The 17,438-nt window shown below is 45.5% G+C and overlaps 1 protein-coding gene across 4 annotated transcripts in view; it reads left to right on the forward strand.

Annotated features, from left to right (window-relative positions):
• Nucleotides 1-17,438, forward strand: part of EML5 (EMAP like 5) — a 152,548-nt gene that overhangs the window by 132,472 nt on the left and 2,638 nt on the right. For all 4 annotated transcript variants that reach the window (XM_068965460.1, XM_068965459.1, XM_068965457.1 and 1 more), the window contains 7 exons: nt 3,857-4,030; nt 5,784-5,992; nt 10,931-11,088; nt 12,563-12,677; nt 14,860-15,048; nt 15,204-15,376; nt 17,059-17,221. In XM_068965460.1, coding sequence (XP_068821561.1) covers nt 3,857-4,030; nt 5,784-5,992; nt 10,931-11,088; nt 12,563-12,677; nt 14,860-15,048; nt 15,204-15,376; nt 17,059-17,221 — 1,181 coding nt within the window. The remainder of the gene's footprint in view (nt 1-3,856; nt 4,031-5,783; nt 5,993-10,930; nt 11,089-12,562; nt 12,678-14,859; nt 15,049-15,203; nt 15,377-17,058; nt 17,222-17,438) is intronic.

The raw sequence follows: 17,438 nt of genomic DNA on the forward strand, positions 1-17,438 counted from the left end.
TCCAGCTCTTTGCAACCCCATGAACTGTAGCCTACCAGGCTCCTCCGTCCATGGAATTTTCCAGGCAAGAATACTAGAGTGGGTTGCCATTTCCTTCTCTTGGGGATCTTCCCAACCCAGGGATCGAACCCAGGTCTCCTGCATTGTAGGCAGATGCTTTTTACCGTCTCAGCCATTGGTACACTTAATGGTCCATATTAAAATATTGTTTTTAAAATGAACTGTTTACTATGCTCCATCAAGGCAAACTGCTACTGCTAAGTCGCTTCAGTCGTGTCTGACTCTGTGTGACCCCATAGACCGCAGCCCACCAGGTTCCCGCATCCCTGGGATTCTCCAGGCAAGAGCACTGGAGTGGGTTGCCATTTCCTTCTCCAGTGCATGAAAGTGAAAAGTGAAAGGGAAGTCGCTCAGTCGTGTCTGACTCTTCGCGACCCCATGGGCTGCAGCCCACCAGGCTCCTCAGTCCATGGGATTTTCCAGGCGAGAGTACTGGAGTGGGGTGGGGATGAAAAAAAATCCTTTAAAACTTTGATTCTTATGAAATCCACTTGCAATTTTAAGAGACCCTAATGGGCTTCCCTGGTGGCTCCATAGTAAAGAATCCGCCTGCTGATGCAGGAGACACAGGTTCAACCCCTGGTCCGGGAAGATCCCACAGGCTGCGGAGCAAGTAAAGCCAGGCGCCACAACTCCTGAGCCTGTGCCCTGGAGCCCGGGAGCCGCAACTCCTGAGCCCACATGCCTCCACTGCTGAAGGGCCTGGCGCTCTGCTCAGCCTAGAGCCCACACTCCGCAGCTCAAGAGGCGCTGTGCAGCTGCAAGGACCCGGCACAGCCGTAAATAAACTAATAAAGTTATTTGAGAGAGAGAGAGGGGTCCTATGTGTCCTGGAGATGGAGAGTGAAGCATGGTTATGGATCGTTGGTAGGGTTGATTTTCCGGAGAAAGTCAGTGTGGCAGCTAGGTGCTGATAGCACGCGCCTCTAGAGGCTGGCTCTGCACCGCGGCTTGCGACCCCGGGCAAGGCACTTCACTTCTCTGAGCCTGAGTTCATAGGAACACAGGACTGCCCAGAAGCAAGAATCGGAAAGGACGGGATGTCCCTGGGCACACGCCAAGTCCGTGAAACGTGCCTCTCTGGCGACCTCAGGAAGGGCAGCAGCAGGAGGAGTATCTCAGCTACTCAGCTTCAGGCATGACCACTTTCAGATTACAGGAGAGAGCCAGACAACATGATTCAACCTTGTGTCACAGCATTCGGCCCCATCACTTCATGGGAAATAGATGGGGAAACAGTGGAAACAGTGGCTGACTTTATTCTGGGGGGCTCCAAAATCACTGCAGATGGTGACTGCAGCCATGAAATTAAAAGACGCTTACTCCTTGGAAGAAAAGTTATGACCAACCTAGATAGCATATTCAAAAGCAGAGACATTACTTTGCCGACTAAGGTCTGTCTAGTCAAGGCTGTGGTTTTTCCTGTAGTCATGTGTGGATGTGAGAGTTGGACTGTGAAGAAAGCTGAGCGCCGAAGAATTGATGCTTTTGAACTGTGGTGTTGGAGAAGACTCTTGAGAGTCCCTTGGATGGCAGGGAGATCCAACCAGTCCATTCTGAAGGAGATCAACCCTGGGATTTCTTTGGAAGGAATGATGCTGAAGCTGAAACTCCAGTACTCGGGCCACCTCATGTGAAGAGTTGACTCATTGGAAAAGACTCTGATGCCGGGAGGGATTGGAGGCAGGAGGAGACGGGGACGACCAAGGATGAGATAGCTGGATGGCATCACTGACTCGATGGATGTGAATCTGAGTGAACTCCGGGAGTTGGTGATGGACAGGGAGGCTTGGTGTGCTGCGATTCATGGGGTCGCAAAGAGTGGGATACAACTGAGCGACTGGACTGAACTGAACTGAACTGAACTGAACTGAACTGAACTGAACTGAAGGCAGGCCTTGTGGAGAAGGCAATGGCACCCCACTCCAGTACTCCAGCCTGGAAAATCCCATGGACGGAGGAGCCTGGTGGGCTGCAGTCCATGAGGTGACTAAGAGTCAGACACGACTGAGCGACTTGACTTTCACTTTTCACTTTCACGCACTGGAGAAGGAAATGGCACCCCACTCCAGTGTTCTTGCCTGGAGAATCTATGGGGTTGTGCAGAGTCGGACACAACTGAAGCGACTTAGCAGCAAGGCAGGCCTTGAGAGTGTCCAGTAATTTAAATCTTAAATATTGCTACTGATGTAAGTTTAGAGCACTCTAAATGTGTAACAGTCTCATAACATAGTCCTACCTATATGTTTTAAGAGGTAAATTCTTGGTATAAGTTCTTACCATCTCATTTGATTTTTTAAGGAAAACTTTGAAAAGTTCAGTAATTCAGTTTACTGAAAGTTACTTGCTTTGTAATTTATGAAATATTAAATTTGGAGAATATTGAGTGTTCTTTCTTAAAAATTCATTAGCTACATCATCACATTTAGACAAATACCATATATGGATTGCCGAGTTTTTTTATAGATATAAAAGCATTTCTGTATCATAGAAGACCTGTTTAATATTTGTCACTGGCAAAAAATTATAGAATGATCTCCATTGTGTGTGTGTGTGTAAATCACCAGCATTTCCTACTGAATTAAGTTGACCAGTTCCTCATATCCTTTCACCTTTATTGAATGAGGAACGTTCTAATTTTAGTCCAGTGCTTAAATTATTGCGGTCAGTTTTTCACACATAAATGCTCTGTTATGTGGTAAAATTTTATGTCTATTTCCATGTTGGTTTTATTTTTTTGCAGTTGCATAAATCTTTGAACAATTTTCAAATTTAACTCCCAGGGTTAATATATTGAAGCCTTGTGTGAAGAACTGTCAGCTTTCTCATTGTGCACTATGGATTGTAGATGGCGTGAAATATAGTCTAGACTTATCAGACTGTTTTCTTGAGAGACTGAAATTTCTTTCTGCATCAAGTGATTTTAAGACAGCTTGTCACTATGTAATATTTCTCTATTTTTGCAATATTTGTAGCAGATTTATAATTTGAAGCAAATGCACTTTCATGTATTATTTTACTAAAAGTACTTGTGTTCTGAGACTGCACATAAGTCTGTTTCTTTTTATAGGGTGCAATTCATGAAAAAAGAACAGTTCAAAACTATGGTTTTTTAACTTAAAAATTCCAGAGAACTGGGAAATCTTTTTAAGCAGTAAAAATGGCTACAAAGAAAAAAAAAAGTATAAATTTTAAAAGGATAAGCTGTTGTATTTCTCCCATAAAATCCTGTTTTTTTAAAAAAATACTGTCTTATAGAGTGATATGCACTTAGCTTTTACTAGATGTATGTCTATTCGGTTGAAAATTTCCTTTGTGACCTACTCATGTGATTTCCTACCTGTTGCCTTTCACAATTTGTATTCTCTTTCAGTCTCTCCTTCATATAACATAAGTACTAAATATATCTTGGTATTTGATTATTGTGTAATGTTTGCATATTTCTCCATAATATACATAATTATATAAAGACTCAACATGTATCTAGAACATGCATTTTTTTTCAAAAGTTGTTTAGGGTTGTGATTGCCTAATTTGTTTGTCTAAAATCTATTTTCTCAAAAGTGCCGTTGGACTACAGCCTGAGGAAGTAGTCTGTATTTTTTTTCCCTGTTTCTCCTTTCTCTTTCCTTTCCTTTTTTTAAAATTTAGTCTTAGTTTTGAGTTATTTTTTATGAAGTATACAGTCCTTTGGTATGTATTTTTTCCATGTTTCAGACATAAGTATGCGTCAGCCTTAGCAATGGAAACATCTGTAACAGGCGTATTACAGCTGTTGGATGCTATCTTTGTTTAGCCACAGCTCCGTCTATTCACATCTGGGATGCCGTGAACAAGCAGACTTTGTCCATTCTAAGATGCTACCATTCAAAGGGGGTGTGTTCAGTCAGTTTCAGTGCTACTGGGAAACTCCTGCTCTCTGTGGGGCTAGACCCAGAGCATACAGTTACCATTTGGAGATGGCAAGAAGGTAGGATTTTTCTCTTTGTAATTTAAATAAATAAATAAGTATAGGGTGAAACGAATTACCTATTTCATATTTGTATTAACTTGTTGATTGAAACCGTTTTTCATTACAGCCCTACTCAGTACACATACAAAGCTGTTGTAGGTGGGTTCCACTTTAAAAACCCAGTGAAATTGGAAACAAAGCATAAATTACTGAGTTACTAATATTAAAAATGATTCACTCCTCTCTCCTTTCAGTAAGAAATTGTGCATGAAAGGGTCTTGTAATTATTATTTGGTTGGTTATAAAGGATCATTGGAAAAGACTCTGATCCTGGGAGGGTTTGGGGGCAGGAGGAGAAGGGGACGACCGAGGGTGAGATGGCTGGATGGCATCACTGACTCAATGGACGTGAGTCTGAGTGAACTCCAGGAGTTTCTGATGGACATGGAGGCCTGGCGTGCTGCGATTCATGGGGTCGCAAAGAGTCGGACACGACGGAGCGACTAAACTGAACTGAACTGAAAGGATCTTACTGAAGAATGGAAATGAATTATGTTGTAAGTGATAATGGAAGAGCAATAAGGTAATACTACCTGAATACACTTCAGACAAAACTTTGTTATAAAAAGTGAAATTCACCTTTCGGCCAGAACTGCCATCTTCCAGTAATTCGCCAGCATGACCAGCACGAAGGGCGAGAGGAGAGGCCCCTGCTGCTTGTTCTCTGGCTCTCAGAAAGCGGGGCCCTGTGCCAGTCCTTTGGCCACATGCTTGCAAGTCCAGGATAAAGGTGACAGTGTAGATATCAAGGGAACAGATACTGTTCAAAATGGAATGCCCCACAAATGACACCATGGCAGAATGGGAGAGGCTGCAGTGTAACTCAGCATGCTGTCTGACTTTATTGTAAAGAAACAAGGGCAAGATTCTTGCCAAGGGAATTAATGTGTGCACTGAGCCTTTTAAACACACTGAGAGCCAGGATAGCTTCCCGAAATGCCTGAAGGAAAATGATGAGAAAAAGAAGGACGCCGGAGAGAAAGGGACTTGGGTTCAGCCGAAGTTCCAGCTGGCCCACCCAGAGAAGCACCCTTCCTGAGAACGAGTGGAAAGGAGCCTGAACTGTGGGAGCCCTTTCCCTGTGAATTCATGACCTGATGGACGCAGAGAGAACAACGACCTGAACTGTGGAAAAATAAAAAGTGAAATTCATAGAGCTGCAAAGAAAAGAAGAGAGATGATGGTTCCCACAGTCTGAAATGCCCCTTAAATTATACTGAAGCTCTCCTCGAGTCATACGTCACTTGCAAAATGTGTAAAAAGGACCCTGGGCACTAGTAATCATCTGTCACATGATTGCTAGGTAGCAGTGCAAGGGACAGGCCGTGTGTGTGTGTGTCTGTGTGTGTGTGTGTGTGTGTGTGTGTGTGTAGGGGGCGGGGAGTGGATGCTGCACCATGAGGCTTGTGGAATCTTAGCTTGTGTGTGTGTGTGTGTGTGTGTGTGTGTGTGTGTGTGTAGGGGGCGGGGAGTGGATGCTGCACCATGAGGCTTGTGGAATCTTAGCTCCCCCACTAGAGACTGAACCTGGCCCTTTGGCAGTGAACGTGCCGAGTCCCAACTACGGGACTGCTAGGTAATTCCCTGGGCTTTCTTTCCATAAGCATTTGTTTTTTGAGCTATATGTTTTCAGTAACTGCTTAATCCTATTTAAAAAATCAGCTTAGTTCTTATACTCACCTGGAAAATTCTGTTGTGTCTTTTTTCTTAGGTGCCAAAATTGCCAGCAGAGCTGGTCACAACCAGCGTATTTTTGTGGCTGAATTCCGGCCAGATTCAGACTCCCAGTTTGTCTCTGTGGGAGTAAAGCACGTCAAGTTCTGGACCCTGGCAGGAAGAGCTCTTCTTAGCAAGAAGGGGCTCCTGAGCACTCTGGAGGACGCGCAGATGCAGACCATGCTTGCTGTTGCGTTTGGTGCAGTATGTCTCTTCAGTTGCCTGTGGTCGTGTAGCTGTGAATTGCCCAGACTGGACTGCTCGGGCTTTTCTCGCCTTAGATAGATGAGCCACGTGGGTGTGGTGTGTATGGCACTGTAGTCCACTAATTCTAGCCTGTGTCCCGGTCCTGCCTGTATTTCATCTTTCCAGTTCTGATACTCTGAGAAGTCAGGGAGTGGGAAAGAAAGTGAATGAGGGAGAAAGGTTACCATGGAGACTTGAGTCCTTGGGCTGTGGCCATTTCCAAAAGCTGTCCTTAACCTTCTGCCACCCTCCGTCTCCGAGGCCCTAATAATCTGTCAGAATAAAAGACAAACTGTGACGTATGGCTTGCCAGTGTTGAAGAGGGCGCTTGGTTTAGGATTTCCCGTGCCTCCTCTTGTCTTAACTCACTGCTTATCCTGAGGCTGGAAGTGCTCGGGGCCCGCGTCTCATCAGGGGAAGAACGCGAGCACAGCCCTGCCCTGGCTTCCTAGGAAGGGTGCTCCAAGGCCGTCTCTTCCCCAGCCCCGTGCCACTTGGACTTCTGGTTTACAAGACACTTCTCTTTCCTTTAATATCTTGTCCTGGCCAGGGTTTTTCAATCCTTTGGTGCATCAAAAACCTAAGTTGGTTTTCTTTAAGTATTTATGTTGGGTGTGTAACACTTGAAGGAAGAAAAGTATAATTCTGGAATTTTAAAACTTACATTTTTGAGGAAAAACACCACTGAAAATGCTCATTATGCCATGTCAAACTTCAGCTAAATATCATGGAGTTTCTTAATACAAGACCAGTAATTTTCTTTCCGGATGAAAAATGTACACGCTCAAATGCTTGACATTATTATATCATACACATTAACTTTCTTCACATATAAAATTCCTTATTTAATCAATTGCCCATTCCCAGTGGAAAATAAACTTGAAGATAAGCATTTTAGTCCTAATTGACTTTATTATGTTTGAAGCAACAGTGCAAATCAGTGCAAATGTTTTGTTACAAAATGGGCGGTGTTCATCGCATCTGCTGCTGCGGGCAGGAGTCCCTTAGAAGAAATGGAGGTGCCCTCATAGTCAACAGAAGAGTCTGAAATGCGGTACTTGGGTGCAGTCTCAAAAACAACAGAATGACCTCTGTTCGATTCCAAGGCAAACCATTCAGTATCACAGTGATCCAACTCTATGCCCCAACTATTAACACTGAACAATCTGAAGTTGAACGGTTCTATGAAGACCCACAAGACCTTTTAGAACTAACACCCAAGAAAGATGTCCTTTTCATCATATGGTACTGGAATGCAAAAGTAGGAAGTCAAGAGATACCTGGAGTAACACGCAAGTTTGGCCTTGGAATACAGAATGAAGCAGGACAAAGGCTAACAGAGTTTTACCAAGAGAACGCACTGGTCATAGCAAACACCCTCTTCCAACAACACAAGAGACGACTCTATATGTGGACATCATCACACCATATACTGAAATCAGTTTGATTATATCCTTTGCAGCCAAAGATGGAGAAGCTGTATACAGTCAGCAAAAAAAAAAAAAAAGAAGGACCAGGAGCTGACTGTGGCTCAGACCATGAGTTCCTTATTGCCAAATTCAAACTTAAATTGAAGACAGTAGGGAAAACCACGAGACCATTCAAGTATGACAGTGGAAGTGACAAACAGATTAAAGGCATTAGAGCTGAGAGAGTGCCTGAAGAACTGTGGATGGAGATTCGTGATATTGTACAGGAGGCGATGATGAAAACCGTCCCGAGATGAAGAAATGCAAAAAGGCAAAAGAGTTGTCTGAGGAAGCCTTACAGATAGCTGAGAAAAGAAGAGAAAAGACAAAGGAGAAAAGGAAAGACATACCCATCTGGATGCAGAGCTCCAAAGAAGAGCAGGGAGAGACAAGAAAGCCTTCCTCAGTGACCAGTGCAAAGAAACAGAGGAGAGCAACAGAATGGGGAAGACTAGTGATCTGTTCAAGAAAGTTAGAGACACCAAGGGAACATTTCATGCAAAGATGGGCTCAGTAAAGGACAGAAATGGTCTGGACCTAACAGAAGCAGAAGATACTAAGAAGAGGTGGAAAGAATACACAGAAGAAGTGTACAAAAAAATCTTCATGACCCAGATAACCACCATGGTGTGATCACTCACCTAGAGCCAGACATCCTGGAATGTGAAGTCAAGTGGGCCTTAGGAAGCATCACTACGAACAAAGCTAGTGGAGGTGATGGAATTCCAGTTGAGCTGTTTCAAATCCTGGAAGATGATGCTGTGAAAGTGCTGCACTCAATATGCCAGCAAATTTGGAAAACTCAGCAGTGGCCACAGGACTGGAAGAGGTCGGTTTTCATTCCAATCCCAAAGAAAGGCAATGCCAAAGAATGCTCAAACTGCCGAACAATTGCACTCATCTCACAGGCTAGCAAAGTAATGCTCAAAATTCTCCAAGCTAGGCTTCAACAGTATGTGAACCAAGAACTTCCAGATGTTCAAGCTGAATTTAGATCTCAGAGGAACCAGAGATCAAATTGCCAACATCTGTTGGATCACAGAAAAAGCAAGAGAATTCCAGAAAAACATCTACTTCTGCTTCATTGACTATGCTGTAGCCTTTGTGTGGATCACAGCAAACTGTGGGAAATCCTTAAAGAGATGGGAATACCAGACCACCCAGCCTGCCTCCTGAGAAATCTGTATGCAGGTCAAGAAGCAACAGTTAGAACCAGACGTGGAACAACGGATTGGTTCTAAATTGGGAAAGGAGTACCTCAAGGCTGTATGTTGTCACCTTGCTTGTTTAATATGCAGAGTGCATTGTGTGAAATGCTGGACTGGATGAAGCACAAGCTGAAATCAAGGTTGCTGGAAGAAATATCAATAACCTCAGATATGCAGATGACACCAGCCTTAGGGCAGAAAACAAAGCAGAACTAAAGAGCCTCTTGAGGAAAGTGAAAGAGGAGAGTGAAAAAGCTGGCTTAAACTCAACATTCAAAAAACCAAGATCATGGCATGCGGTCCCATCACTTCATGGGAAATAGATGGGGAAACAATGGAAACAGTGACAGACTTTATTGGGCTCCAAAATCATTGCAGATGGTGACTGAAGCCATGAAATTCAAAGATGCTTACTTCTTGGAAGGAAAGCTATGACCAACCTAGATAGTATATTGAAAAGCAGAGATATTTCTTTGCCAACAAAGGTCCGTCTAGTCAAGGCTATGGTTTTTCCAGCAGTCATGTATGGATGTGACAGTTGGACTATAAAGAAAGCTGAGCACTGAAGAATTGATGCTTTTGAACTGTGGTGTTGGAGAAGGCTCTTGAGAGTCCCTTGGACTGCAAGGAGATCCAACCAGTCCATTCTAAAGGAGATCAGTCCCGAATATTCATTGGAAGGACTGATGTTGAAGCTGAAACTCTAGTACTTTGGCCACCTGATGCAAAGAGCTGACTCCTTGGAAAAGACCCTGATGTTGGGAAAGACTGAAGGCAGGAGGAGAAGGGGACAACAGAGGATGAGATGGTTGGATGGCATCATTGGCTCGATGGACATGAGTTTGAGCAAGCTCTGGGAGTTGGTGATGGACAGGGAGGCCTGGCGTGCTGCAGTCCATGGGGTCGTAAAGAGTCGGACATGACTGAGTGACTGAACTGAACTGACTCAGTTTAAGCCTTTTTGAATATCCTCTAATCTTCCCTCGTGGCCCAGTCGGTATAGAATCCACCTACAATGCAGGAGACCCAGGTTTTGATCCCTGGGTCAGGAAGATCCCCTGGAAAAGGAAATGGCAACCCACTCCAGTGTTCTTACCTGGAAAACCCTTTGGACAGAGAAGCCTGGCGGGCTACAGTTCACAGGATCACAGGAGTTGGAAACCACCTAACCACTAAGCCACCGCCATGCTAGGGGCTAGGTGAAGAGCAGGGCAGGTAAAATGCTAGTGTTTACATCCCAGTCGCAGATGAGGCATAAATTAAGATGCTCTCGTATGACAAGTATTATCATTGTTTTCCAAATGTGAGTTACAGAGATTAAGCATAAATATGAGGAATTTGAAATAATATTAAATTGTTGCAGGGGAATTAAACATACAAACTAGTATTCTCAGAAAGATGAAAGAAAGTCTGTTTTTGGTATAATTCAAATCTTACTTTCTGATTGGTTCTTTCCATATTGTTTTCGGTGCAGGATCTTACACAAGCTGCTCTAAAAGGGAAGTTAAATTGAGACAAAATAGCAATAATGCAGGATTTGATTTCTCTTGTTTTTGCATAAATGAACTATATCAAGATTGAAATTTTTGAAATCATCTAAAGCATTCTTAAACTTTTGGTACCTTAACAGATTTATCTTATTTTTGGATTCATGCAGAAATGCATTGACTTTAGTATTTTAAGAAATCATGGGAAATGTTAATTTTCATATACAACTGCAAAACTACTATTTTGCTACAGATAAGTTTCACCTTCCATGACAAAATATTTTATCAAAGCTATCAAAACTATTATGAAAGTTATTTTCACTTCCTGTTCTTTTTTCCACTCTGGGTTACTAGTGACTTTGAAGTTAACTCCTTGGGGAACTAGAGGGAAGCGATTCAAAGGGGTGAAATAAACCAGGATCACAGCATTGTTAATTCAAAGGGAACTCAGAGAGTGTGAATGCTCTCAGTTCACACGTGAAAAGTTGACACTGGCAGGGGTTAGAAGTCTCGACCAAGGTTACTGCAGCTAATAGGCAGCAGGCGTGGAAAAGAAGGCGGCCCTAACAGCCTTGAGTTCAGGGTCTCTGACCCTTGACCCCACTGTTTCTCCTGCCATCCGTGCTCCTCATATCAAAAGGGTGACTGCAGCTCATGCTTACGTAGAGAATTGCTGTTTGACTCTGCCTGAACCTTTGATGAGTTTATCTCCCCTTCCCCACTCCTTTTCAGAATAACTTGACGTTTACAGGTACCATCAGTGGAGATGTGTGTGTGTGGAAAGACCACATATTGTGTAGAATCGTGGCCAGAGCTCACAACGGGCCTGTGTTTGCCATGTACACCACCCTTCGAGACGGGCTGATCGTCACCGGGGGCAAGGAGAGACCGTGAGTCCCCTTTCTTTTCGCAGCCTCACTGGACACCCCTGCGTCCTGACGCTGTGGTCCGCAGTTGCGCCAGGGTCACGGGGATCAGCCGCGCTGGCCTTCCTCCTCAAGTGCTTCTCCTTTAGTGCCTTCTGTGACAGTGCCTTCGTGGTGATTCTTATTTCTGGCCTTAAATCGCTCCGTTTTTTTGACATTGTAGGTAAATGTAGGCTCCAGCAACTGGGGTGATCATTTTTTTGGAATATTCATGGGTAGCTATCCTGCAGGTTAGGAATTGATTTTCATGTCTCTCTGCCTGTGTAAATACTTGCTGAGTAGCATTCTGCTGGTGACCTTTGCGGGGATCCTTGTCGTTGGGTTTGGGATGTATCCTGACTGCTTTCTGTTCTGTTCAGACTGGATACTAAGGGCTGAGGCGCACACCGCCGGACTAGAGAAGGATGAGGGGTGCCAGAAATAGACTTAGCCTGGTTTGCTTGTGCTCGAGGCAGACTTGTTAGATAAAGTTAAGACAAGACCTCAAAATGTAAGTCTGAAGAAAGGCCTTTTTCTGAGTAACTTAAATCTCCCAGTGGAAACGAGATACTTACCATTGATTTTCTACTAATACCTTCATAGCCTTGTTAAAGTGGAATGTATATGAGACCAGGAAATAAGTGCATTCCTATACAGCATTGAAAGAACCCACAAACACGCAGCAGCGTTGGCCTTTCACGTAAAGGAAGACTGTAGCAGCGCTGCGGGAGTATGGTTCTGTCCTAAGACAGTTCGTCTAGCAGAAAAGAAAGGAATACATTTTCTACCTCTTCCAAAAGCAAAACCGTAAATAGGCTACATCTGACCTTTTACACATGTTACTGCGACATGTGTGTTTCCAAACCTCAGCTAGCCTTGCACACTCCTACTCACTAGTAACTGATTAAACTGTGGCATATTTAATAATAATAGGTGGAAAGAAATGTGCCCTTTGGGCCATGAAAATATATTCTGTAGCATACCATTGCTAATTCTATTATCTAACCTTAAATTTCCATTTTCCTTGTACCATTGAGTCATTTTGGGGACTTCCCTGGAGACCCAGTGGTTAGGACTTCATGCTTTCACTTCTGTGGCCTGGGTTCAATCCCTAGTTGGGGAACTAAGATCCCGCAAGCCACATGGCATGGCCAGAAAAAAAAGAAAAGAATCATTTCACACATTTCCTTACTAAAAAGTATTATGAGAGTAAAAGGTATATATGGCGAGGACAGACTAAGGAGACTGATGCTTACATCTCAAACATTTATTTCCATAGAATTTGCTTGAACTGAATGCTTGAGACCCAGTGTGTGTTTAAATTGCCATAGAAACTTTAATGCAAAGACTGGAGCATCTTTTAGCGTTCTGCTTGTAGTTTAGTCTTCGTTTATAATAAAAAGTATCTGTAAGCGCCAACAGTAAGTGCGTCTTCTGGTCTGGGCGGTTCTTTTCTCAGGTCAAAGGAGGGAGGAGCCGTCAAGCTGTGGGACCAGGAGCTGAGGCGGTGCCGCGCCTTCCGGCTGGAGACGGGCCAAGCCAGCGACTGCGTGCGCTCCGTGTGCAGAGGCAAGGTGCGCGCCGGCGGGGAGCCGGGCACTCGGCGCCTCTCGCGCCTGCAGCTCGATGGACAGCACTGAAAAGATGCACAGTCCAGTATCCCTGCCTCTTCTCTGCTACTTTCTTTGCAGAAAGACAAGAAGCTGCTCCCTGAGCTCTGTATCTATATAGCCCCTCGTTTTCTTGGATCCACTCCAGTAGACAGTTGAATTTCTTTGCCAGTTGACTCGTTTTGATTAAGGCAGCTGTCTTCATTTGATGAAAAACCACACATTGCTCTAAAAACCATAAACACGCATGCACTCACAATAAGTGTGTTTACAAAACGCACACATGCATTATCCTTAGTCTAGTAAATAGTAGGTATGCGTACTTTTATTTACAGTTACTTTTAACTAAAATCCAATACTTTCTTCCCATATCCCAATGCACTTACTCCTCTTTGGAGGTTTTCAGACTGAGATATCTCAGTCAGCGTCAAAACTTGGATGCTGGAGAAGCGAGGCACGCGGTGGTCAGCGTGGCCTAACGCCTGGCCAAGTGCTTCTGGGTGCGCCTCTGGCCATAGAAAGCTTTGCGTGAACTAATGCCTGGCTTGCTTAGATTAGTCCAGGCAAAAAGTTCTCTGAGAGTAGGTGGTTTTGGTTTTGGATGCAGATCCAGTGTGTGGACGCTGAGCTCAGGAGTGCTTCCCACACAGCACCAAGGAATTCTCCAGCGTGTCCATAAATTCAGCCATATCCTGAAAGTATCTACCAGAGAAAGCGTCAGGTTCCACAGGAGGTTGGAGGCTCAGTCCTGCCAGACTGGCCCGCCCCACACCCCTTCAGATGCCAGGCTGTTACTGCCTGGACCTCTGGTCAGCTGTCGTTGGGAGGTTCCACAGCTCTTCTTGGATTAAAGACACCAGTCCGTCACCTGTGCCCTGATCCACGGGCTCTAAGTGAGAGAGTTGTACAGCGCCTCCTCGGGCTCAGTTAACTCACTTGAGCGGCTCACTGACTCAAGAGACGTGTTCCTTACTGGATCAGCAATTCACTGTGAAGAATGTAGCTCGGGGACAGCCAGACGCAGAGCTGCCCAGGGTGGCGTACGTGGGGCAGGGCGGAGCTTCAGGCCACCCAGCCTGCCTCTCCCCTTGCTCAGCAGCCTGAGAGCTCTCCAAACCCTGGCCATTGGGGAGGCTTCTTGTGCAGTCTTGGCTGATTAACTCGTTCACTATTGGTCGTCTAGCCCCTCTCCCATCCCCGAGGTGTGGGAAATAGAGAGGGAAACTGCCAGGCTACCTCCTAAGCACATGGTTGGGTCCGCCGGCAACCACCCCCCTTACGTGAGGTCCAGATGTCACCTTATTAACATAAAAGGTACCCATTTTGTTCACCACCCAGGGAACTCCAAGGGTTTTAGAAGCTTCCCCGGTGGCTCAGCTGATAAAGAATCCACCTGCAATGCAGGAGACCTGGGTTTGATCCCTGGGTCAGGAAGGTCTCCTGGAAGAGGGCATGGCAACCCACTCCAGTGTCCTTGCCTGGAGAATCCCATGGGCAGAGGAGCCAGGCGGGCTACAGTCCACGGGGTCGCAGAGTCAGACTTTCACTTTTAGGAGCTTTATGTGAGTAACTGGGAACAAGACCAGACATACTGAGTGTCTGCAAGTTAAGGTTTTTCGATTCTAAGAGAGTGCAAGAGTGATACACATCCGGTGGAAAGCATACTTCGAATGTTTAGTTTGCTCGTCCCCAGCCAGCGACCTCTGGTCCGGCCCTCCTGTGATGCGGAGCAGCACAGCTCGCCCTAGCTCCCGGGCAGCCACGCGCTCACGGGGATCAGCAGTCGGTGCACCTACAGCGACTGTCTGTACCAAGGCAGCCACACTGTGCTTCACTTTCAGGACGGTACTCGATAAACAACACGAGCCGTCCAGCACGTTGCTGTGGATAGGCTTAGCTAAGCGTCCCGCACGCGTGTAAGGCAGGCCAGGCTGCCGTGTCTGGTAGGTTAGCTGTGTGAAGTGCACTCCTGACACTTTCACCTTATGATGGGCTTATCAGAGGCAGCCCCGCTGCAGGCCGAGGAGGGTGTGTGTATTCCCTGCTGTGAGTCGAAGCATCACACGGGTCAGCAGGTCATCCTTAGGTTGCGAAGAGCAGCAGCTGTGGTGGTCCAGTAACTGTTTTGGCCCCACTTGTGTTTCAGGGCAAGATACTGGTAGGGACAAGGAACGCTGAAATCATGGAAGTTGGAGAGAAGAACGCTGCGTGTAACGTCCTGGTGAGCGGGCACGTGGACGGCCCTGTGTGGGGACTCGCGACCCACCCCTCCAGGGACTTCTTCCTGTCCGCTGCGGAAGACGGGACAGTGAGGCTCTGGGACATTGCTGACAGAGTGCGTGCAGCTTTTAAACGATGTTACGGTTTCTAAGCAGCAGAGTCCTAAGTTGCGCTTAGCAAGTTCACAACTATGTGGAGGATTTGGGGGACTTTACTTCGTAAGTTCTCTACTTAATGTCATTCTCTCTGACCCCCCTGGTTCTGATGCAGAAGATGCTGAACAAAGTGAATCTGGGACACGCTGCTCGTACCGTCTGCTACAGCCCGGAAGGGGACATGGTGGCCATTGGGATGAAAAACGGAGAATTTATCATTTTACTTGTGAGCTCCCTGAAGATATGGGGAAAGAAGAGAGACAGACGGTGTGCGATCCATGACATCAGGTCAGTCAACCAGCGGAACAGGATACCTAGGGTATTCTCTAAGTGATCCCGCTTGAATTTGGAGAAAAGGTCCTTGGTGCCTGTAGCATCTCACCCCACCATAAACTGCGCGCTGAGACGTGGCTGCTCGTGTGCATGCCTGCTTCTCCTTACTGAGTCATGAGTTTGCTGGGCACCAGCCACAGCACCTTGTGACAGCAAGTCCTCGGGGATGCTTGATGAACACATGTCCAGCAAGCTCATCTCACCAAGAGTTATCTTTCACCTGCCCTTTGAAAGCCTGGGAAGTTAGGGAATTCCCTGGGTTCAGTCCCTGGTCGGGGAACTAGGGTACCACAAGCAGACGGCACAGTAAAAAAAAAACCTGGAAAATTAAAACCCCTAACATCTCTTACAAAGCCTAGAAAATTAAAACTTTCAACCTCAAACACCTTCTCTTAATCTCTACTGAATATACAGTTCATTCCTTTAATCCACTGTCAGTGAACATCTGTGCTCCAGAATCTGAATTAAAATTCTTCTGGAGCCTTTTTCAGTGCTTGAGTTTTTGTTAACAGTGGTTACCATTTACTGAACCCGGGACTTCCCAGGGGGCACTAGTGGCAAGGAACCCACCTGCCAGCCCCCGAAATGTAGACAACCTGCGTTCCATCCCTGGGTCGGAAGATCCCCCTGGAGGAGGGCACAGCCACCCGCTCCGGTCTTCTTGCCTGGAGACCCCCGTGGACAGAGGAGCTGGGGGGGCTATAGCCCATGGGGTCGCAGAGTCAGACATGACTGAAGCAGCCTTAGCACACGTGCACACTATTTACTGAGCACTTGTGTGATCAGCAGAGATTACTGAATCGGATCTGTCAAAACTTGCTCTCTTTTAGCAGTAAGACCGTTTTTACATTTGACACCTTCCTCAGGATTTCAGTATATAGAACAGTAACTATGGCTTCCCTACGCCCTCCAGTGTTCGGAAGGTATGTCAGCAAGACCGCAGAGCCTTTTCAAAACACCGAACTGCATGGCTTCACGTGATCACTAGGCAAACAGTACTTAGTCTATTTATGTGGCAGATAGTATTTTACTTAAAAATAACTTCTTCCAAGCTCCAAGTCGTATCCCTTCATCTAACAGCCTGACATGAGTTAAGCTGGTCTGTGTCCCTTGCTGTTAAGATACAACCTTCGCAGATAAAAGAACCCTATCTTACTGAATTATGTAACCAAGTAGTATATGTAAATTGTTAGTGGTTTTTTAAAAGCTGAGATATTTTTAAAGATGAAATGAGGAATCAGTTAACACTGACGTAAAATATAAACCTGTTTCATGTAAAACAAATATGGTATCAGTCTACAAAATCTGTCTTGCCTATCAGGTAAATCTGTCTTGCCTATCAGGTAAATCTGTTTGAGGCCGTATTACACACACTCATCTTGAATACTTACTAAGGACTAAACAGGAAGAGTCACTGGTCTGAGGTTGTTTTAGTTGATGTGGCTTCAAGGGGCCTTAGCTGTGGCGCCCGGGCTGAGGGATTCCAGTTCCTGGACCAGGGATCTGAACTGCGTCCCCTGCACTGGGAGGTGGGTTCTCAGCCCCTGAGCTACTAGGGAGGTCCCTTGAATGTGCACACTGCTGTATTTCATGTGGTCTGATGCATCTTTGCATGTCATCTCTTGTTGTATGTTCAGATTTAGTCCAGATTCCCGGTTTCTAGCCGTGGGTTCCAGTGAGAATTCAGTGGATTTTTATGACCTAACACTGGGCCCCACCCTTAACAGAATCAGCTACTGCAAAGACATTCCCAGCTTCGTCATTCAGATGGACTTCTCTGCAGACAGCAGGCATCTCCAGGTACAGCGCCCCCTGCACTTCAGTTCTGCATGTTGGTGCTTTTGAAGCTCCCGTTCCAGCTCAGCTCTCGCCTTTCGTTCACTACCACTGTTCGCGGTTTCTGTTTGAGTCCTTACTAATCTGTTCTTCTGAGTCCTTTTTTTTTTTTGCTCAGACTTTTATTCTCATCTTTTAGTCTTAATTATTTTAGAAGTGTAAATCAAACAGCATTTTGCCA

This window comes from Capricornis sumatraensis, chromosome 2 (assembly GCF_032405125.1).
Source record: "Capricornis sumatraensis isolate serow.1 chromosome 2, serow.2, whole genome shotgun sequence".
Taxonomy (NCBI): domain Eukaryota; kingdom Metazoa; phylum Chordata; class Mammalia; order Artiodactyla; family Bovidae; genus Capricornis; species Capricornis sumatraensis.